The 25,024-nt window shown below is 41.9% G+C and overlaps 1 protein-coding gene across 1 annotated transcript in view; it reads left to right on the top strand.

Moving 5' to 3' along the window:
* The window catches only part of PROZ (protein Z, vitamin K dependent plasma glycoprotein), a 284,994-nt gene that overhangs the window by 127,027 nt on the left and 132,943 nt on the right, over window positions 1–25,024 (top strand). The window contains exon 6 of the mRNA XM_069204954.1: window positions 19,397–19,494. Coding sequence (XP_069061055.1) covers window positions 19,397–19,494 — 98 coding nt within the window. The remainder of the gene's footprint in view (window positions 1–19,396; window positions 19,495–25,024) is intronic.

Here is a 25,024-nt window from a genome sequence, read left to right as displayed (position 1 = left end):
ATGTGAGTGGTCAACCATGCTGTCTCTAAATTATCCTGCTCTATTTTCCTTAAACGCGCAGCTGCTTCCATTTGCAAAAGCTTCCATATTTCATTGTAAATGGCATACAGGACTCTTTTCAATCGTGGTGACCTAGGCCCTAACAAGAAATCTTGAAAGTCAATGTCGTTAGAGAGGAGAGAGAGGTGCACATTTATGAGTGACAATGTAGAGTGTTGCAACCATTGTTGACATAACTTCATCACGCTGTAAGCTTTAACTATCCCTTTGTGTTGTGAGATGTAATGAGGTTCCGGTCTACTTACCTTAAAACCCTGCGAAGAGTTCAAAAAGAGTATGACAACCATTTGTGTCCAATTACCACAATAACCACCTGTTGGGAGCTGAAAGTGTAGAATTAAATCTACCATTTTGAATGACGATAACAGAACATTTCTCCATAATTGCCACTGTTCATATGCATAACTTCACTTTCAAATGCAGTATAATATTCAAGCTCAGATAGTATTGAGTTAACTGTGCTTACATCCCAATTATCTGGCAGCACACTAGGAGTAATTACATTGTCAATTGAAATCTTAAAGACTTAGAATATTTTAATTGTTTCTGTACGGCCAAATAGATCCAATATATCATAAGGTACTTTATCCCATACAATTCCATCAGGAACTGGAATAGCAGAAATGTTCATGAGGGTCAAGTCTCTTTGTACTTTGTGAGAAGATGAGTGATGCTTTAACACATCAGTTCCCAGTTCCACTGTTGAGCGTTCAGGAAAACAGTCATATCTATAAGCAGAAAGAAAACTGTCACAAATTCAGTCCATAAAAGTACTGCAAGCAAAATTGGGTGGACCAGATAGGCACGTTTTAACCAATAAAGAAATCTATGTATGCCATGAAACGAAATGCAGATGAATCAGAAGAAAAATCATCAATGTCAACAATGTATCCAGAAGCAGTCTGCATGAAGAACAGAGCATCAGCAGATACAAGGGAACTGGTAGACACCTCCAAAGGTGGTTCATCATAAACAGCTCTGTTGCTTTCAGTAGTAGTGATAGAAAATTGTACACTTACGTCTGGTGTTGCAGTAGCAGCAGTAAATGGAATCAACAAAAGTTCATTCTCTGCCCTCCCTAGCCTAGGGGAAACAATGTTGGTGTTGTTCAATGATTGAAGAGGTATTTCCTGTATGGTAGTGAGAGGGGTTAGGTAACTACCAAGGAAGTCTCTTGGCCTACTATTCAGTATTGGCCACATGGTGAAATTTAACTTATTCAATAGAGACAAAGTGAATATCTCTGCAGCCAGCAAGCAGTGGTGATATCACAGTTCTGATACCGTGAATTCCAAGGACTGGCACCGGTGCATGACATTAAAGACCAAATTCCTTCTCCACTGGTATTTTTTCTCAAAAAGGGCCTGATTTAGATATCAGCAGATGGGTAACTCTGTCACAATGGTGATGGATATCACATCTGCTGAAATATAAATCCCATAGAAAATAATTAGATTTATATTTCGCGGATGGGATATCTGTCACCATTGTGACGGAGTAACCTGCTCAAATCTAAATCAGGCCCCAAGTCACCAACTTTTGTAATCCAACTGGTAGATGTTTGCTGCTCCTTCACTCCATTAGCAGTGGCATGTCATAAAACTTGTGTTGTGAAATGCTTGTAGCTCTTGTAAGACAGTTAGATGTTCATTCATGTCAAAAAGTATTTTTGCCACCACTGTGCCAGGACCATCTAGATCTGGGACGTACATCTGAATGCCAAACAGGACTTCATAAGGCGTTCAGCCACCCAAGGATATTCTAGGAAAATTACTTAGGGCCAGATGTATCATCACGGCCCATTGCGATTCGGTAATAGCGATTTTTAAGAAATCGCTATTACCGCTATTACCGACTCGCAAAGGGCCATGTATCACATTTGCGAATCGGTAATAGCGATTTCTTAAAAATCGCAAATGCTATTACCGAATCGCAAATTGCGATACCGGCCCCATTTGCAGCTATGGGCCTGTTGCCCCATAGCTGCAAATTTTTTGCATTTCCAAAATTGCGATTTCTGAACCAGAAATCGCAATTTTGGAAATGCAAAATGCCAGGGTGCTGGGGGCCTAAGGCCCCCTCTCCTGCACCCCAATTTTTTTATTTTAAAATGTAAGGTACACACATGCCAAAAGGGCATGTGTGCTTTACATGTTCAATTTAAAAATGCTGTTTTACTGCATTTTAAAATTTTGCACCAGGTTACCACCTGGTTGCAGATCATGGTATTTTGCATGTGCAAAATGCCATTCTGCGAAAAATCTCGATTTTTGATTTTTTGCAGCATTGCCTTGCGACCTGGATTTTGCGAATCGCAAATTGCGATTCGCAAAATCCAAGTCTCAACGCTAGAAATCGCAATTTTAGCGATTTCTACTTTGTGGTCTGCGAATGCCTTTCAGGCATTGCAGACCACTATTTTGCACTCGCGAGTGCAAAATATTTTCATACATCTGGCCCTTAGTGCTTTCTGGACCCCATATAGGTGGATGGACCAAACTGCGACCTGAACCTTGTACTCTAGCTCAGTGGTCTCCAAACTTTTTAATTCCGTGCCCCCCCAGTTGAAAAATTAAAATCATTGGGCCCCCCTTCCGAATTTTTCACAATTATTTTATAAAGATAGCAATGTCTAAATATGTCTAGACCAATTTAAACATTGCAGTTAAGTACTGTTGCCTTTTTAAAAATGCAATAACATGCTTTTGCTCAAAACAAAGGCCTGTTATCTGTATAATGCTTATTTTGGCCAGAGTCTGCCCCTCCCAGGACCACTTGAGGCCCCCCATAGGGGGTCCGCCCCCCAGTTTGAAGACCTCTGCTCTAGCTGGTAAGGACTGCTTTAAGTCACAGTTCTTCCTCTCCACAATGGAACTTCCCTTAGGATCATATGGTGAGAAATAATACACAGACACACCCAAAGTTTCCATGGTGTCCCTGTAACCCTAAGAGACGAAAGCAGGGTCCTGGTCTGAGTGGAATGCAGCTACTGCATATGTCCAGATGAAGCCTTGCAAGTCTTTAATAACAGTGAGATGATCAGCCGATCACTGTAGCCAACCCCAAAGGAATGTGGAGCATGCATCTACCACAAGTAGAATATATTTGAAAAACCGTCAGTGTTTAGGGGGCTGCAATGGTCTAGGTGTAGACATTGAAATGGTTTATTGGAAACTAGGAGGGGTCTGTGGTGGGTGTCTGGCAGTGGAACCTTTAATTTGATGGCAGATGTCACAGCTAAGGACATACTGCTTGGTCTGTTTGTGCAGATCATGTCACCAATAATGTTTTTGTGATAAAAAAGGCTGTAGGCACCACACCCGCATGGGCAAATGCTCCCTCATATGCTACTTTTATTAATTCTTGCCTGCGGTCTTGTTTGGGGTTAACTCGATCACCTACCCCTGGTACTGTTGTATATAGAACCTGTTTGGCACTTAAGAGCTAGGAATATTTTGCTGGATATGCTTTTGATGATGCAGTGTTATTGTCCGAAGCGTTAACAGCTGCCATACTGTCTTCATTTACTCTCGTATGAGAACAAGTAATCACAGCTATTGTAGCATTATTGACTGCACTTTTTCAGCTTCCTCAGCCAGTGAATTCCCGACAACATGAATTCCAACACATTAGTGGCTCAGTGTATGGATAACATGAGCCAGTGGAGATCTGCCACCTTCCCCCAGAGCAATGTATGCTTGATAGTATTCCTTTTACAGTCTCTGAATCCATTTAGGCACCAATAATAGATGTTTTTGTTAAATGACTGGACACCATAATATGAATCACACACTATTAAAGTGGGGAGTTCAGGATCTGTATGTTGCAATGCCAGAATTAATGGTTTTAGTTCAGTAAGGTGTGCTGTGCAGTCCCTAAGAGCCTGTGTGTATGTTTGTTGAGGGTGGAAATCACCATCCTTATTACTCCATATACGGCTGCACATGTCACAGAGTATTGGTGTTTAGTACCTATAGCAGGCTTGGTGGACACATCAGTATACATCATATATTTATACTCTTCAAGAGGCAAGATTTTGGTGGGCATGGGGTACTCCTGTTTGTACTGTAAAAATTCTTAAGTTTGTAGTGTAGGGTCAAAGACATAATCTGAATCAGTGAAAATGAAGGAAGTGGACAATTGTATCCATCGTGGATGTAGGGCTTTAACATTTGGTACACTAGATTAGTACAAGCCTCCAAAGCTGGGACAGGAGCTATAACAGTTATGCATGCGATTCCCTTGAGCGAATGGTCTTTCCTTTATGACTGCCATCTGTACTGCAGTCAGTATTTTTTCAATGGATGCAAAACGCAATTCTGCTGAAGAATAGAAATGTGATTTATATGCTATCAGCGCTGTGTCACCTTCATTAAATGTGACATAGGTGAAACCAACTGCACCAAGAACTATCTGGATGACTAAATTTGTTTTGTTTACACATGTGTGTTAATGTTGTACTGCAAGCATGCCAGTTTGTAGTGATCTGAGTATTTGTGTATGTTCTGTAGTCCAGTACTTACTGGAAAAATCTGGACAAATTAAATCGTAGAATGGTTTATGGTTTATGCATTGCTCATAGTCCGGAATGTAAATTCTGCCAAAATTAAAGAATCCTAATAAGGATTGCAATTTTTTAATTGTGCTTGGTGGGTGTAATTGAGCACACTTCTCTAGGAAATGTGGTACCAGGCTCCTTCCCTCATTTGATAGTTCATAGCTCAAAAATAGGGCACTGAAAAAAGCTAATTTTTCTGAAATTGAATTTGTATCCATGTTCCGCAAATCCCAGAACAATACAATCTACCCTGGCTAAATGTGCATTTAAGTCATCGTCCATTAGATATCTATCATCAACATAGGACAATGCTTCTTGGTCAATATCATGCAATATTGATGTTACTCAGGAGGAAACAGTCCAGGACTGTAGTTATACCCTTGAGGGACTCAGAAAAAAGCGACACTGAGAGACTAATACAGGAAGAGCACTTAAATCTCTGCTTTCAGGCACTAGAGTTTGGCAGAAAACCCCTTTGGAAATGTCCTGGTTTGTTTTATTCTTTTTTTATGCAGACTATGGGCCTGTTTTCGATATTGGCAGATGAGTTACTCTGTCACAACGGTGACGGATATCATGTCCGCCAATATCGAAATCCCATAGGATATAATGGGATTAAGATATTTCCAGATGGGATATTTGGCACTGTTTTGACAGAGTAACTCGTCCACCGATTTCTAAATCACACCCTATGTTGTTCATTAGAGCCATACTGTGTGAAGTTTGCATTGTAACTGTGTGTTTGTGACTATTTAAGTGTTTATAGTCTAAGTCATTTCTATAGGAATGATCCAGCTTTGCTACAGGGAATAACAGGTTATTTATTGGAGATACACAGGGTTCAGTTGCTCTCTTGTACTCAAGTTGTGAGAAACTTTCTCTCACTAGAGCTTTTGCTTCATGTTTAATTGGGTTTTTTGGTTGTACTTGTGGGCTGGACCTTGCAGGTATTACATGATAAGGTAAAAGTTCATCCCAGCTTACATGGTTGTGGAACAACTCTGGGGTTTGTGCAAAAGCCCACTCTGTGGCTTGTGTAAAAGCCCACTCTGTGGTGTATGCCTCTTTTACTTGATCAGGAACTAGGACCGAGAAACATGGTAAGACTACCTCTTCCCCTTGTGGGAGAGTTCTAACAAACTTCGGTTGCCAATCCCTTTCAGCTGGGAGAATGTCATACCTTTGTGTCGAATTTTCCCAGAAAATTACCTTAATTGTGCATTTTATGTCCCCCTCAATCTGTATATTTTGTTTATACATCCTATTTAGTGGATCGACTCGCTGTTCTCGGGTTTCTACTTCTATGAAGTCAGTAGTTGCTTTCACATCCAGAAACTCTTGAAGATTCTGGCAACTATTGTGACCTCTGCCCTGCTGTCTGTCTGAATCACTGCCCATGTCCTGGTTTGAAGCAATGTTCTCAATATGTGAGGCATATTTTGCTGAAATCCACATAACCACCTTTTGAATTGGGGTTTTTGTTGTGGAAGTTTCTCTTCCTTTTTTATTATTACGTCAGACGAACGTTTGAGTCCTTCTTTGGTTTCACATACTCTTCCTGTTGACGTTCTGACTGCCCACCTCTCTCACTTCATTTGCCAGATGAGTCCTGAAAAGAACGAGATGGGTGTGTCTCAATATACTGATACCTGTCAGGTTGTTTCAGTGTATCACAGCTGCGCAGGTTGTAGCACCTTTCAGAGGTCTCCGGCAGTGGAAAATCCCCCTATGAATTTGTTTTTTCTTCATTATTAGTTTTTGTTTATCCCAGCATTTTTAGAGGACTCTGGTGTTTGCTTTGTATTGTACTTTTCAAAACTACTCTTAAGCTCTGGCTTAATTAGTCTGACACCTAAATTCTCTCGACCTATACGAGTATAGCTTTGTGCAATAATTTTTGGTAACTAGTATTCATTCCTGATCTACTAGTGGAACTTGTGCGCGTCATTGGTATATTGCTAAATGAAGCTGCTTCCACTTTACTGTTTCCTAAAATAATTGAGGATATTGTGGCAAAATTGCCAAATAATTTCACCCCCCAAATCCAGGACTGGGGCAGCCCCATATTCCTTTTGAATTTGTTTAAGCACTTCTTGTAAGACAGCAAGAGACTGTATACCATGTGTTATGATACATATTGCAGGAAAGACTGCACCCCATGTGGGACAGTCGTCTAATAGGGTACCATGGCAAGCACATTGTAACAATTGTATGTTTATCTTGAGGACCCATGTGGGAAAACACATTTCAAGCTGATTTGTTTTTTTGTGCAATCCAAAACGGGATTCCCTCATGTTTGGTGGGTAATTTACCCATAATAGCATTTATTGTTACTAGGGTTGTCTCAGACATAGCCAATTGCGGTTGTACAGCTTGAACAGCCCTCGTTGTTGCTGTAGTTAGTGTGTGCATCTGTTAGAAATAGGGTCTCTAGTTGGCAGTCAGTTTGCACTCTGTCCCAGCAGGGACTCTCACTCAAGTCTGGGTAAGGGAGATACACACCTAGGATAACCCCTGCTCACCGCCTTGGTAGCTTGGTGCAAGCAATCAGGTTTATCTGAGAGGCAATGTGTACAGTATTTGTACCAACACACACAGTAACACAGTGAAAACACCACAAAAGCACTCAACAACAGTTTAAAACAATGGACAATATTTATCTGAGTAAAACAAGACCAAAACGACAAAAAGTCAACATACACAAGCAAAGTTATGAATTTTCAAAGATTAAACTTCAATATAGCGCTTAGAAAGACAAATGATCTGATTTGGTGTTAGCACAGCATCATGACGAAGTCATTCCCAACAGTCTGACGCCAATGGCGCTGGTCACAGATCCGCACAGGCCCCCAGGTACAGTACCTTTGGTAAACGAGGAAACAAGCCAGTGCATGGAGTCGGGGAGATGAGGTGTCGCTGGATCCGGTGCAGCGTCTGTTCCATACTGCAGGGCAGGGGAGGTGATGCAGCATCTGTGCAAGGTGTTGATTCCTGATGACCCTGCGGGGTCAATAAATCTGGTGGGACAAAACGCGTTGGGTGACCTCACGGGGTTGTGGTCCCACCAGGGGGCTGCTGGCTACGTGGTGGAGTTAGGTATCACGGACATCAGTGGCACAGCACTTCGGGACTCACAGAGCTGCAGAACTTCAGCGAGGCTACCTCGACGTCAGGCCTGCACGTCGGTTGGTGTTGTCGCACTCCAGCGGGGACCACAGCTTTGGGATGCAGGCAGCGACGCTGAGTTGTACAGCGGTGCCAGTTCTGGAGTCATCCGGAGTTGATGTGCCTGGATCTCCTTGTTTCTCACCAGAACTCACTTCCAAGGGCCCAGGAACTGGATTGGCACTACTTGGCAAATCGGGGTCCTCAGCAGAAGTACCCAGGTGCTGGCAGGTGAAGTCTTTGATGTCTCTGAGACCTCTTAACAGGAGGCAAACTCAGTCCAAGCCCTTGGAGAAACTTCATAAGTAGGATTTCAGAAAGCAAATTCTAGTCCTTTCCCTCTTAGGCAGAAGCAACAGCAGCAGCAGACCAGCACAGCAAAGCAACAGTCAACAAGCATCAAGCTCTTCTCCTTGGCAGAGATTCCTCCTGATCCTGATGTATTCTAAAGTCTGGGGTTTGGGTTCCACTACTTATACTCCTTTCTGCCTTTGAAGTAGGCAAACTTCAAAAGAAAGTCTCTGTTGTTCATAAGATCCTGCCTTGCCCAGCCCTGGCCCCAGACACCCTCGAGGGGGTTGGAGTCTGCATTGTGTGAGGACAGGCACAGCCCTTTCAGGAGTAAGTGTCAGCTCCTCCCTCCCCACTCCAGCCCAGGAAACTCCTCAGGATGTGCATGACACTCATCAGCTCTCTTTGTGTCACTGTCTAGAGGGAATTCACAAACAGCCCAACTGTCAGTCTGACCCAGGCATGGATTCCGCAGGCAGGCAAAGGCACATAATTGTTAAGCAAGAAAATGCCCACTTTATAAAAGTGGCAGTTTCAAACAGACAATCTAAAATCCAACTCCACCAAAAGATCTATTTTTAAATTGTGAGTTCAGAGACCCCAAACTCCACATCTATATGTGCTCCCAATGGAAAACTGCACTTAAAAGATATTTAAAGGCAGTCCTCATGTCAACCTAACCTATGAGCAAGACAGGACTTGCAATAGTGAAAATCAAATTTGGCAGTATTTCACTATCAGGACATGTAAAACACACCAGTATGTCCTACCATTTAAATAGACTGCACCCTCCTTATGAGGCTACCTAGGGCCTACCTTAGGGGTGACTTACAGGTGCAAAAAGGGAAGGTTTGGGCTTGGCAAGTGAGTGCACTTGCCAGTTAGAATTAGCAGTGTAAACTGCACACACAGACACTGCAGTGGCAGGTCTGAGACATGTTTATAGGGATACTCATGTGGGTGGCACAATCAGTGCTGCAGGCCCACTAGTAGCATTTAATTTACAGGCCCTGGGCACCCATAGTGCACTTCACCAGGGACTTACCAGTAAATCAAATGTGCCAATCATGGAAAACCAATTACTCATATCCTTTAGACAGAGAGCACTTGCACTTTAGCACTAGTTAGCAGTGGTAATGTGCCCAGAGTATTAAAATCAGCAAACATGAATTACAACACAGGGTCCAAAAACAGGGGGTCAGAAGCAAAAAGTACAGGGGAACCATGCCAAGAGCTGCCTGCTCTAAGCATTACAAATTGGGTTCAACATCTGTATAAATTGACTAATGCCATATGTCACCTACTGCCAAATTTTGTATATTTGGATATGGTGTATATTCAGCTAACGCTGGTCAGGTGGCCTCGTCATTGCTGAGGGGACCCTGTCTAACATGTTCTATGACATGTGGTAGGGTGCCTTGAAACTTGGTGTTCTTGATATTCTAATGGTATTTTTAAATTATGATGAGGTCTGTATTGTTGTGGTACATTCACTGGTATGAATGTATGAAATGTAAAAGCTTTAGCATCACCTACTGAAAAAAGTGACCCAGGAGTAAACATCTTCAGTTCTGTAGCTGTGTGTGCCTCAACCACAAGCATAACATCACCACCCCTATTTCCTAGCCCACATTGATGTAAATGATTTGTAACTGCAGGTCTGCAAATAACAGGGATATTAATTGGATTTGCCATTTTATTTTGAACCCAGAAAAGGGAAATAGTACAGTGAGGTATCCTTTTAAAGGTTCAAGCTTAATGAACCAGAAGACAAATATAGGTGCTTCCTATACAACTGAGGAGGAAAATGTCCCTAACACCACAGACATCTCCATTTTACGGTGAACAGGGCACCTTTAGCACACAAGAAAAAACTACTCAGGAGACCTGTTAAATAAGTACCTGATATAACATTGGCAACGTCATGTGTTGTGGATCCAATTATGAAACAGGACTGCACACGTGGAAAGGCAGAACTTCAGAATGTGGGGGGCTGAGTCTTTCTACACCATCAGAAAATGTCGGCCCTTTTCCTGGTAAGCTCACAGTGCCTCACCTGAACCCGAAACCCTACAGGAAGAAGGTGATTTGTGGCAACCTGAAATATGAAACTCTAACTCCCCAGGGAAGCCATGGAAACAGATCTCACCCTTTCCTATTATTACTCGTGCATGCCAAGGCAAAAACACAAAGAAGATATGTGCTGTGTTTTCCATATATTTATTGAAACTAATATAATCTTATATAGAGAGAATGAGCTGCAATATTTAGGCAGATGAAACAGAGCAAAATAATCACATTATAAACAGGGTGAAAGCAATGAACGTTCCCACAATTGTTTTTTGGTTCTAGAAATTCTAGAGATTCCTACTTGGCCCTAAAACCCTAAAGAGAGCGTATTTGGGTGTACCCTTCTGCATGCCCAATCCAAGGGATTATCCTTAGCCTCATACCTGAAACTGGTGTCAGGAGTCTCCCTGTGTGATGAATGGCATTCCTTCTCAGAAGACTCGTGGATCAGAGCCAGCAAAGCTGCATTGTTGAACACTGCAGTCCCCAGATAGTTGTGGCTGGAATGCCCCTTTGACCCTTCTGGTCATCACATTGATCATATACTAAAACTGCACTGTGAGAAGATGCAGTTCTGATGTGATGATTTGTTTTGGTATTAGAAGCTGTCACCTAAACTGGCACTACGGCACCCAGAATATCTAATTCTTTATGTAGCCTTGGACAGAGTGTTCCTGATTGTGTATCAAGAAAACTGACTAGAAACAAGCATCATACCATATCCTTCTCAGAATAATATCATGTAAGCTTGTACATAAAAAAAATACCGCTAAAAATGCGATGTAGCTAAAATGTACAACATGTAAAATGTGCAATGCAAGAGAAAGCTAAGAAACGGGGGAACCAAACTGAGTCCAAGACAGACATCCCTACAAAACTGTAGAATAGCGGTTAGAAGCAAGAAGCTTCAACCGGGGAGTTTTAGTCATGTTGGACAGGAACTAAATCAAAAGTTCAGGCCGACTGCGATGAAGCACAGGGACCCAGTTGGGTCCACTAGAAAAAAAGTACCTTAAATCCTGGTTGCAGAGCATTGCGTGGATCCGAGGCGAACATGTGTTGCATAGCTGATGTATTGCATTGGTTCTGAGATGTGGTGAGGCTATGGTGAACATCCTGTTGTGTCGTTAGCGACGATGCCATCAACAGCGTTTGCAATGTGAAGGCCGATGAGCGGTGAAGCTGTAATACGGAGCTTTGATGTTATCGTCAAGGCTGCAGTTGACGAGGGATACAAGGACCTGCTCTGGAGTAGTGTTGCACAGTGGCGGTTCTGTTGGTGATGCTTTGGACCCAGGGTGCGGGATGTAGTGGCAATTCAAGTGTGTTGCATTGCTTCAGACCCATTCAGTAGCGCTGATTCTTTTGTTCTGCTCCTCGCATCAGAGGATGCAACACCTTAGGCCCACTTCCAGGGGTCCAGAATAGAAGTGGCACCACCTGGCAGGGTAGACTCACAGATGGCAAGGTACAAAAGCAGGGTGATTAAAAGTTTTTTGTGCCCCTGAGACTTCAGATCAGGAGACCTGCCATCTAGCCCTTGGAGTCACTCTGGGTTCTGGGTTGGACAGTTGCAGGTCCATTCCTTCTCACTCCCAGTCAAGAAGACATCAGAGTGCCGTCCAGCAGAGCGGCAGTCCATCAGCAGTATAGCAGTCCTTCTTACTGGCAGAGTATCCACAGGTCCAGAAGTGTACTGAAGTGGTAGTGTCTAAGGTCCAGTTCTTATACCCACTGGTGCTTTTCATGTAAAGGAGCCTTCAGAGACATGCCTTTGAAGTGTTCAGATGTCCTGCCCTCCCTGCCCTTGCTCCAGACTCCATACAGGGGGGTCTGCAGCCCTTTGTGTGTGGACAGGACACGGCCTATTCTGGTGTAAGTGTGGCTGTTTCCAGCTCCTCCTACCTATCCTACCCAGAACGGCCAATCAACGCCCATCAAGTCACACCTGAGCTCCCATTGTGTGTGGCAGTGTCGGGAAATACACAAAGCCCAGATGTCATCCACCCTAGACAAGTGATCAGGGACAGGTGGCAGGCACCAAATGGCTAAGGCAAGAAAATGCAAACTTTGTAAAAGTGGCGTTTTCAGAATATCAACTTAAAATCCGACTTCACTATAAGTTAGGATTTAAAAGTGTGATTTCAGAGACACCTAACATGGGGGTTTATTCCTTCCCATTTGGAAATTACACTCATAAAATGTAATAAGGTAAGTCCAATGTCCTACGGGAGAGATAGACATGCATTGGTGAAAAACAAATTTAAGAGTTTTTCACCACTAGGACATGTAAAGCTGAAAGGAACATGACCTGCTTTTCAAATACATTTCACCTTACCCTCTGGGCTGTCTAGTGTCTGGGGTGACTCATATGTGTTGAAAAGGAAGGCTTGGGCTTGGCCAAAGGTTTATTTGGCCTGGTCGACATAGCAGTCTAAAACTGCACACACAGGCTCTGCAATGGTAGGCCTGAGACATGTTCAAAAGGCTCCCTAATTCTGTGGCACAATCAGTGATGCAGGCCTACTACTAGCATTTAATTTACAGACTCAGGGCACATGTAGTGTACTTTACTAGGGACTTATAAGTAAATTAAATCTGAGACTTGGGGGTAAGCAAATGTTACCATGTGTTAGGGAAACAGCACATGCACCATAGCACTGGTTAGAAGTGCTAAAACGTGCAGAATCCAAAGGACAGCAAAAATGATGTCCGCAAAAACAGCAGGTCTAAAGACAAAACATTTCAGGGACACCACGCCAAGTATGCCAGGTCTAACACTCACCCAAAGTAATAGAGGTTTGAAATTTATCTGAAAAATGACATCCCTTTGACTAAATTTAAAAAAGGTAGCAACACAATGCTGTTAGCAATATTTGGTATCTTTCTAAATAAGTTGCTGTCAATTAGTAAGAGTTGACCGTTCAAATGTCTTCACATTTCTACCGCACACAGAGAGGATAAGTGAGTCAAACAATCCCCACATTTCCAAGATCTCAATGGTTACATCTCCCCAATTTTCTATTAAACTTAAGAATTGCTCTACACCTTCTTCTAAGTGACAATTTACTCTTCATGCACTGTGGGAGCAAGCTAATCTTATCCGATATATCTATCTAAAAGTAATCAAATAATTCCCCCCTACTCCGCTTTTTAGGTTGCATCAAGCTTAAACGTGTGCCTGTTACCACCCAGAAATAAATAATCATGATCTTTGTATTCAACAAATTGTTGACCATGCCTCTGAACTACAAATATTATTACAAACCTTTAAGGATTTTTTACAGCCTAGGAGCAGCCAAGACATCAGTGCAGAATCACATACAAAAAGTAAGGTAGGATACCCGTTTCCACACAATGTTGTGAGGTTAAACCATAACGTCAATAAACAATCTGCCATTGTACATATGAAGAGTGGAAGACACTCCGAGCCTTACAGGAAAATCTTCAATACATTTTCCTGACTTAAAGTATATTACAATGGCACAATTATTGCAGCTCATGTTAAATAAGACTGGGTGCACGCCCATAGATTCCAATACTTCCTATAATTTCACTCAATCTACATTATCAAAGGCACTCGGAAGGCTGACATAAACACAAATGTCAACTTCCAAATTACTCGATTACATGGAGATTGGAAACGTGCTTACTCGTGCCATGACCACTAATAAATCCCTCCTGTAGATAAAAGAAATTGTGGCTTTCTTATAACCAGGAACAAAAACAATGCATTATCACGTTGCCAGTGATTTTTGCAAACACATTTAGAAAAGATCTTAGGGGCATACTTACAAGAAAGTTGTGCATGGGCCCCAATGTGCCACCTTTCTTGCGTCGCCCCTGCCCCACCTAACGACACCATGGTTGCACCTTATTTACAATATGGCGCACCATGCCGGTCGTTAGGGCAATAGTGTCAACATGTTTTATGCTATTGTGGTGCTTTGCTGCACTAGCCTAAAAAATGTTGACGCTAGTGCAGCAAAGCGCAGGGAGGTCCATTGATTAAAATGGGAGCGTCATTTTAACGCCTGCTCTGAGGAGGCGTTAAAAATGACAGGAAAATGGCACAGTAAAACGGTAGTAAATTTCACTGCACCATTTTTTCAGGCCTCCCTGTGTCGGAACGCCCTCCTTGAATACATTATGCCTGGCATAGGTATAATGTGATGTAAGGGTTTACCAAGTGTCAAAATGCAAGCATTGCGCTACTTTGTAAATACAGTGCAGGAGAAAGGCCACCCTTATGCTGCCATAACGTAAAAAAAGAATACACTAGGACGACACAAGGTGGCACTAGGGGCTTGTAAATATGCTCCTTAGTCTCTAGTTCCTTAATCATATCAATCCTCCTTCTTAAAAATAAGGACAATATCAGCTTCAAGACTAGAACTGGGAACTACTGCTTTGAGCGAAACTGCCTTCACTAGTGTGCAATGTAGGCAGCCCAAATTTTCAGCTCACTGTGAAGAAAATTAACTTTAACAATATTTAGACCTTTTCCTAGCACCAAGGAATTAATACAGAGTCAGTTATATGACAAAGTACAAGCAGGAGCCAGACTTTGCACTAAATTGGCCACCAGTGGTGCATTCCATAGAAATAGTCGAGGCCTGGCATTCAATATGTAAAAATGTAAACTGATTTAACCATTTGCTGTGTGGAATGGGTACATCTAACTCTGTCTGCATTCTTACTTCCTATTGACTTCCACCCGTCTAATAGCATTTTAACAACTCATAATCTGGTTTACAAGGAAGGGAAACGATAACTGTAGATTTGAAGAGGAATCAAACTTTACCCTTTAGCTTTCTAATTGTAGGTAAAGATCATATGAACTGCTTTCAGCACTAGTCACATACAGATATACATTTCAATCATGACCACATCTTGTCTCATGTTGACGACAATACCCAAGCTTATGAAAGCGACACTCTGTACAAAATGCACCCACCACATCATTAGACCTCTGGCACCACTCAACACGTCCCATCTAGTCCAAACCACAAACACTCTTTCAACCATGTACACCGAAGAGCATCTAGGAAAGCGATGCAAATCGGGGTACTTGACAACCTCCTTAAGAGTATGAAGCGCTACATAATTATACACGCGGGCCACCCTTGAAAGCACTATAGGCCTCGTAAGGGCTATGGAAAGCACTATAAAAATAACCAACTCAATACAAGAATCAGATTATTGAATCAAGAGTTTGGTACACTTGTGAGACTAAATTCATGTCTAGGGCCTGATAATGAGTTTGGGTTCATTACCGCACCTGATCAACAACAATATCACTGTGTACATTATTTATTGGGTATGATAAATAACACCTATTATGAGATTTTAAGGAATAACATCTAGATTTAGCATGATTCAATAAATACTGTATGCTTTTCCCCTGATAAATTTTGGCATGTTGGACCAACCGAAATTTAAGGAAGGTTGATTTATTTAACCCATCCGATAATTATCTGATGTGTTAAATACCATCAAACTCGGAATTGTGACCCATGCGTAAATAGGGTTATAGCATGGTCGGAATTAACTGACCCACTCGTAATCAAGCCCTTAGTGTCTTCGTGTAAAATTCTCCCACAGGTATTTATTGCAAGTCACCTATGATAAACAAATCTTGCTTCAATTTTAAGCATTATAAAAGTCACCTCCCCTTAGTACAGAAGTATTTTTTGAAGAACGCTATTCATGTAACACAATTTTCAGAGACCACTGAAATTCCTGGAATGAATTGACCGTCAAAGGGGCTTTATGTCAAGTTCAAAAATTCTCACGTCATGACTTTCATTTGACATTTCAGAGCTAGGCATGTAAAGTAACTTTGATCTGTGATGTCCACAGAGATGTAAATCTGTCAGATGAAGAGAAATATAGACAGGGGTACTAATGAACTGAGCATGTTGCAAACCTTCATGCTCTGTCCGCCGTATTACGAGTTCCAAAGGATAAAATGGAATCGCAATAGAGTGGATGGGATATCCATCACGTTTATGATGGAGTAACCCATTCGCCAAACTATAAATCAGACCCAAAGTCACAGTAAGTAAGACAAAGGATAACAACACATGACCATTCTACATCGCAGATAAAAGAGGCAAGACAATGTTTTATGAATCTAGCTTAGAAGGTTAAAAGTTGAATAGATTCCACCCTTATAAACAAGTGAAAGCCAGATGAACTTTTATTGAGGATACCAGACAGGTAGCAGTCAATTCTGTAATTCTACTTCCATCTACCCATAAGAATGATACTTTGGTAAAATAAACAGCATACTCAATAAATAAATGAAGGGTACAATTCTGATGTGTTGGAAAAGGGAAACAGTTCGAAAATCTAGTACACCATGAAGGAATGGGAACTAAGATGTTAACAGTTGGGATTAGGGTTACTGACCTGATACAGACGTGCACATGAAGGCAATGTCTAAAATGGGCTTGATCTAGTCTTCACTGCTCATTGATAAATCTTCCCTCTCAACTCCTAGGTTAAGGAGATCCCTTTTCCACAGCTAAATACATTAAACCCAGAGACTGGGTAAGCAGAATCACAGGTTGAGGCTTAATCATCACAACATCATCCTACATTGATGGCATTAAACCCGGTTGAATAAGAAGTGGCTTAGCCTTGCTGGCTCTAAAAACTGATTTTCTTATTAAGGGTTCTGCTAGTATGTTGTGTCAAACTCATAACCTATATAATAGCATGCAGAATGAAAACCTTATCATTAGCCCAGGTAATAAGGTAAAACATTGAGTAGTTTTTGATTCCACTTTATCACTGGATAAGCAAGTAAACTTTCTCATATTGTTTTGTTACTATGTGAAACATTATTGAGGGGTAACAGGAGAATAACTTTATTTCTCCTCATTTTTTCCTCTTATGTGTGCTGCATTCCGCAGCATACACAGAAAGGGGAAAATATCTCTCAGAATTGTTTTTGTGTAAGAAGGTGTCCTTTCCTGCAGAAACATAATTCTGCAGGCACGCAGGCACTCTTGCACCATGGTGTAAGAGTGCCTGCATCGGCGCTACGCTGCCAAAAGGTGGAAAGGACAGGAATGTACTGTCTTGGGTAAACATAGTGCATTCCTGCCCTTTCCCTGTAACGCAGGGCAGCTCAGCAAGGTTACTTGCTGTGCTGCCCTGTGCTACAAAACTAATAAATATACCCCTAGGAGTTTTTTCTCCTGTGGGTTAGGGGTATTTTTTTTTACATTTTCTTGCCTGAGGAAGCTATGCCATACCAAGCATGCTGTTCAGGGCAGTAAAAATCTGTGGTTGAAACCCAATACTAAATCGGGTTGGGCAACATTCGATGTAACTTTATTGTTCTGTGGTTGAAAGGCCGCTGTAAAAAGGGCTTCCAAAAGTGGAGACAGCAGAGGCTCCATCATCGGAAACATAGCAGTTCCTCCATCTTTAAATGAAGTGAAACAACATCCGGTTTGGGGTGTCTCGAACTTCACCAAGCTCTACATGTGAAACTAAACCCCAGACCTGACAACGAAAAGATTTATATGGATTTGCTTACAAAAAAGTGGAAGTTGCATAATCTTGCTAAGACTTTGCCCTCCTTTGGTAACTACCTCTTAGGATAAAAAGATTCTGTTTGTTCAATTGTATAATTTGTCTACTGTGTCGGCAATTTATGTCAAACATTAAGACCTTCCAATTCTGGCTCATTATTTGCCTGTAGTGGAGTTCTGAGGCTTGCATATCCTGTTTTGTTCTTTCGTTCATTATAAAAGAGGAGATGATAAAGAGTTTGTGATCTCATTGGTATTTTTGAACAAATTTCCAAAATGGGTGATAATTCTGTCTGAAAAACAGTATTGACTGTGGAAGTCCTGACCACATTAAGGCAAATATTTATCAATTAACTTCGGAAATTCATAAAGTGTTCCAAAAAAAGCTAAATACCTTTCCTGAAGTAAGTATTGCTGTAAATGCTGTTAAGAAAGAGATATTAGGCAAAATAAGACATTTTGACATCTGTTGTTAAAGACTCTAAGGTGACACAGCAGCCACCTTCCATCGCATTAGCCATATCTCTACTGGTGTGAGGATAAACAAAGATGACTGCTGCTGCTTTTCTCAGTGTATTTTTCAACTTCTCTGGCGTTTCAAGAGACCTAAAAGAAGAAGAGGAGATACAGCTCTAGCTGGGCTGTTTCTCCTGATCTTCTATGTGTCTCCGAGCAACTCCACAAGCATGAACAAAGTAAATGAGAGACTGGTGCTACCACGTATTAACGACCCCACATCAGATTCAAGAGTTGAAAAAGGTAGATGGGCGACACCTATAATAAAACATGGTAAATGGTAAGTATCACAAAGGGAACATTTCCTACTTCTATTTTCCATTTGACGTAGAAAGTATGTGCTATGCTTTCATTGCCTCTTAGAATGCTGGAATATTGAGTGCTCCATTAAAGACAATGGAGTGGCCCATAGCAAATAATGGCATTTGTAGGCCTTTTGCTCCAACACTCCTATCTTTGTTTTTCTGTTTCTCTCTGATTAATTTAGAACATTCAACCTTCAGTGGGTGGAATGTTCTAATAGCGTTATAGCACTTCTGCTTTAGCCTATCCTGGTTGTTAAAAGCCCTCTCCCTTATTATAGGCCTTTGTCTGAGGTTAGGGTCTATAGCTCTGGTTTAGGGCCTATAACAACAGCCATAATCCTTGGCAGTTGGCAGTAATGCCGTAATAGATCTCAATATGTTGAAATGTTTTTTTTTTAGAAAGTGTTAGCTAGACATCAGATTAGACATAAACGTCTTCTTGTCCAAGATGGAAGTCACCATTGTCACTCAAGTCTCTTTCCCCTGCCCACCTTTCCTACTTGCAAACTCTGCCGCGCAGTAATGCTGACATGTACTGTTTCACTGTTATTATTGTCCTGCTCTCCATGATCTTTCAGTCACAACTTCCATTTAATTAACAAATTAAACTTGTGATTTTTGATGCTTTGGGAGGTGCCTTAACGCAGGAATACATTGCCTCATGAAACTGAGGTTTAACATTGTCTCCAATCCAGTAAAACATGGGAATTTTGATTGACATCAATTTTGGGTGTCTACGTTTTGGGATACCTTTTTGCTCCCACAGGTAATCAAAAGTTATCAAAGTACGATTTTACATTCTGTTGGCTATTTCAAGCGCAGTGTGTATAGTTTGTCAATCTTTGAAGAGCTGTAAATGTGTATTTACTTTGAAACACCCACAGAACCATACGCGTGTGGAAGAGTTTTTGATCAGAATGTGGAAGCGCAAGGAAATACCAATAATGAAACTGAAACACTCAAGGTCCAATTCCCATGGCAGGTACGTGAAAAATTATGTGATGTCTTAATTGTCTCGTAACAATTTGCATTTATTTTGAAGACTTTTCAATCTTCTTACTTGGTTTCTTCACTACTGACCAATGCATTTCTTACGACGCATCAATTAAGTTAAGTATTTTGTGCACCGAGGACAACTTAACAGGCCACTGATGTTTTACTTGTGACTCGAACGTTTGTCTGCTTGGCCAAATAATGGAATGATGTGCACATAAACATATTTGTTATTGTAGAGAAATGTGGAAAACCTGTACTGTGTATTTACTCTGAATCTACAGTCTACATTTATAGATGAAAGGTTTGGAATTAAATGAGACTCATAAGTACTGTTTCATCACAACCCCTCAAATCCTGCCCTCCACCATCGTGCCACCACCAGCAATGTTTGTTTGGTCGACTCTCTCGGTGAATGCAACTTCGGAGCAACTAAGATTCTGAATAAAATGTCCAGTGTTAGTCCGTAATAACTGAAAAGTCCCTGAACTGTGTTCGTTTGTAAATGAATTAGTGCAGTGGGCCAATTCGCTGGACTCTGTGAATGGCGAGGTCACCGAATGCTGAGGCCCAGATTTACTAAGGCTTTGCGCTGACATAAAGTGATGCAAAGTGATACATTGGTATTTACTCTCCAGGTCAAAATGTATTTCCTACTGAAAATGTGTCCTTTTCTCAGTGCAAAAATGGATTCTATCCACTTTGGACCACTTAGCATCAAGATGTTGCTTTGGCGGACCAGCATATACACCCATAATTTATCACGCAAAGCCAAATCTTCTTAGATACCTAGACTAGGTTTTGCGTTAATATCTGTTTCCTTGAAGCAGGTGTTACTGAGAGGAAGCCATTTCAGTTTTCAAATACACCCATGCATTGTTTGTTTGCTGAAGTGCACAGCACACATCCAGTACTTGGGATCCCTGTGAGTTTTTCTACTCATAGGAGTTTGTAGTTTTTTTTTAACCAGTACAAACCGTAAGCAATACAGCACGTGCTCATCTCTGCACTGTGATGTGAGGCTGTATATCATGCAAGGCACCCTGATACCAGTGCCAGAGCAGAGGGTATCAGCAGCAGGGCAATCGTAGCAGAAATGGCTCAGCACTGCATTGCCCCCTCCCCATTGCAGAATACAGCGCAGTACAGAAAGTGTGACTGCAACACTGCATCACAAGAAACAATAGTGAATATGCCAATCAAGATGTTGCACCACTGCAAAGTGAAGCAAAGAGACACACATTCTTGATAAGGTATTTACTTTGCAGCACAAAATCTTTTTTGCGCCGGTAAAACACTCTTTGCCTAATGTACATCAAGTGTCAGCCCATGGATGATATTTTAGCGTTCTAACGCCACTACTCAAGGTTTTCCATACAAAGCCAGATCCACAAAGATTGTCAGATCCCGTCATGTGTCATCATTAAAACGTTTTTAAGGCAGGCACGCTTGTGTGAAATGTTTAAAAAATGTCAAAGCATAATATTTTGTACTGAAAGAGCATCCTTCCACTACAAAGCCTATGCTGGACAGCATGTCCTGACGTGCACTGTGGTGCAAATGTATGTGTGTGGCGCTAGGTAGCCGTAAAGAGCACCAGTGCATGGGAAGAGACCAGCAGCAGGCCATTTTGTAAACATGGTTCTGCGCTACTTTCACTCCCAACCACAGTACTGAGCAGCACCTTTGGTTGCTCTACTGTGTTGTACTATAAACATGCACATGAAATGGATACTTAAACTTGAAATTCACCGATCCAGACAATGGAAGTTAATAGCAGCAAAAAACTCTACATTCCAAATCATGGGTTTGAATTGATGATATGTAGTATTTGCATGGCACAAACCTAGCCAAAGGGCAGCTGTTTTAGAAACAAACTGAAATTTGACCCTCTCTAAGCATTCTGTAACTTCTCCTCAGTCATGGAGCACCGCAAAACAATTCTGCTCAAATGATTTCACTAAGCAGGCCTTCTCAGACACTCTTTCAGTATGCCTCAAAAGGTGGTATCTTCAGACACGGACAGAACCATGATCATTGGGCACTTGTAGAATTGATGCCAGTGCTCTTGGTGACACCAGTCTTTAATTCATGTCTCTTGATGTTTGGAACTATATGAGAGTAATACATTTTGGTCTTTAAAATGCAGTGTAGACGGTACAAGGGAAACTGCAGAACACTAGCCACATCTTGACAAGGCAGCACAAGGTGCGTAGTCTTTCAACTGGTACTTGTGTGAACCTGTATAGTCATCCTAGGATTGCAGAAATTGGCAAAAAATATACACAGAGAACAGTTTTCTGCCTGCCCAATGCAAATACTTCCCGCACAGCACCAGTCAGTTTTGGTATTGGAATTGGGTCCACCTTAATACAGGAGAGGAATGTGCACTGTCCTCTAAAAGGATTGACCATCCTGAGCTCTTGGCAGTTTTGTGTTCGATGTGTCCCTAGTGCAAAGGGTAAATGTCAGCATAACACCATCAGCTATCTGGGCCAAGGTAACCAGAGTGTCTACAAGCTACTGTTAGATTGCATTAAGCTAACATGATTCCTCATTAACTGAATAATGAGGAGTCAGAGTGCCCATCAATACATTTACTTTTAATTAGATAAAAACCTCCCATGTGATCATAATCTACAACAGCTGCCCTTTCTCCTGTACCTGCCCTTGTTCCCTCCCCTGTGGAAAATGAAAAATTGACCTCTGTTAACTGATATATGTGTAGGGAATGTGTACATGCGCAAGTTGGACCACCCTTAGAGCTACATCAACTCTTGCGAGATTTAATGAGAAGATGCAAACAGAAGTTCTCCCTGTCTAAGAAGAATCTGGACTTAGCTGGCACTGAAAACAGCCCAGACCCTCTAGTGACCAGTGAGGGTGGTTATCACCTCTCTATTTCAGCTTTTGGGACAAGATGTTCTACCTTAGAAAACAAGAGTTGACATTAGATTTCTATCAGACTGAGAGATCCAAACTTAAGAAAATCCAGCTCTTGAAAACGAGGAAGGCTCATACATCTTGAGAACGCCAAATAGGTGTGCCTCTCCATTCAAACAGAAATATGCCTTTACTTTTACGTCACCCATCAGAATGTTTTGCTGCCATCCCACTTCTTTTTCCCAAGTCCCTCCATGGGTCTAAAGATGTGAAATCTTGACTGTAGCACAGAGTGCAAAGTGCTGTTTTGCCTTACTCAGGAATGCGGGGGCATTACATGGTGGTACATGGGTATTCCCATGCAAGGACCCATGCATTTTGATGCAAAACTTGATTTGCTAACATAGTACACAGAGGGGGATATTTATGAAAAGTGCCACTTTTCTTGCCCCCTTAGCGCCCCCCTAGCGCCACCATGTGTGCGCAATATTTATAATATGGCGCACTATGGCGGTAGTCAGGGTGACTAGCATCATCATTTTTTATGCTAGTCCGGCGCTTGGCAGGATTAGCATAAAAAATGATGATGCTAATCCTGCAAAGCACCCCGAGGCCCATTGAAATCAATGGGAGCCTCTCTTTAACACCTGCACTTAGCAGGCATTAAAAAATACCAATATAAATGGCACAAAGGAATCTCATAGATTTCTTAGTGCCATTTTTACGCCTCCCCCCAGCTCTGGAACACCCCCCTTGCATACATTCTGCCTTGCTTGCAGGTGGTGCAAGGGGTTACAAAGTGGTGCAATGCAGGCATTGCACCACTTTGTAAATATGGCGCGCGGAGAATGCTACTTTAGCGCCGCCTTAGCATCAAAAAAATTATGCTATGGTGGCGCTAAGGTGGCGCTAGGGGCTCATAAATATGTCCCAGAGTTTTATGCCAAAAAATAATGCTGCTGGAAAGCAGGTGTTAAAAAGAGAAATGCTTTCTTTTCTCCCTTCATTTCTGGCTTTGCATGTGTGCTGCACTATAAAGCTCACATATAAAATAGAAAAAGTTTTAAAACTTGTCTAGTCGTAGAATTTTGTACTGGAAAGGTACTCTTTCAGTACCAAACCTATGCGACACTCCTGCATGCCCACATGCACTACGATTTATTGAACGGTGCGTGGTACTCGACAGCAAAATTCAGCGCTGACGCCAGGGAGAGAAGAGTGCCTTAGGTCTGTAGGTATGGCCTTCTCCTGCCCTTTCCCTGTCACACAAAGCAGTGCAGCAACTTTGGGTTGCTGCGCTGCCTGAAAAGATACAATCAGGATCAAAAGGGAGTATCAGGGTGTCGAATGCAAACGGACTGATGAATCAGCCAGTACGGGCCTGTGCAAGCATTCAACAGAAGGCCGGTACTAAAAATATACATTGAATGCTGTAGTGGTGGTGGTGGTGTGTTTGTGGCAAGTGCATTTGTTTGCGTTTGTATGTGTGTGCATGCTGTGTGTGTCAGCATTCATCTCTGCGAGTGCATGTGTGTGCACAAGTGTGAATGGTCTTCTCACAGTTGCTATAATGTTGGCACTAGCATAGTGGAAATAATTCTTAGGATCTTGTGCATATCTGTGGCATGAAGATGCCCTCCCCTGGTAAAATACTGGCTGACCTTTGCAAACCCGCAGTAATTCTTGGCCAGTAATGAGCACTTACGGCCAAAATTTGTCCACTGTTTTAATTATACTGGCCCTAGCATAATGACGATGACAATCAGGAGAATTTGTGCATCAGTAGCATGGTGGTGTCCACATCCTACATGATGCTGGCCCTGGAATACGTGTGGTAAATCTCTGCAACTACCTCTGATTTAGGGAAGATTTAAGAATGAACATTAACATCGACTACTACATGATAATGAGGGGGATCAAATCAATTCAAACAACTGAACCAGCCACTGGTGCATGCTTATGAACTGGCTACCAAAGACAGGGTTTATGAAGAAGACCCACTGAGATGGGTCTTCCAATGAACATTTACCTGAGGAGGAAATACAAACAGCATGTCATGGCCACTGCTTTTTTAAAATTTTCAGAAACAAACCCCCAATTTGGGGGTGGGAGGGGGTTGTTTATGAAAATCAAATCGAATTGAACAAAATGGCAACTGGTCAGCATTACATTTTCTGTGAAAATGGTACTAATGGGCCAGTGGCAACACTTTCGGCGGGGAGATCCTTAAGAAGCTGGCAGGAATCCCCACCATGGAAGAGTGGCAGACCACATGCTAGTGTCTAAATGGCCACCGCAACGAGAAAACTGGTTTTTGACCACACAGTGCGAGGTTTGGCTGGTGATGTATTGCTATTTGTTTTTGAATGCACTCATTTTGAGTGCATCCAAGGGTTTTGTTTTGTTTCTTGGACTCATCTTTGTTTACATAGCTTTCTTTCTCTGCATGGATTGTATTGAACTAATCCACGTGCCTCAGACGTAGCCAGAAAACAAGGATTTATGCGGGTAATTCAGACTCCAACTGGTGAGGTACTGATGCCTTTTATTGTGAACACTTTTTGCCTAAGGCAATATCTCATGTCTCATTCCTTTGTGTTGCACAAGAAGTATAGAGACTGAATTTAGAGCACAAA

This window comes from Pleurodeles waltl, chromosome 8 (genome assembly GCF_031143425.1).
Source record: "Pleurodeles waltl isolate 20211129_DDA chromosome 8, aPleWal1.hap1.20221129, whole genome shotgun sequence".
Lineage (NCBI taxonomy): Eukaryota > Metazoa > Chordata > Amphibia > Caudata > Salamandridae > Pleurodeles > Pleurodeles waltl.
This window is presented reverse-complemented; position numbering and strand designations above follow the sequence as displayed.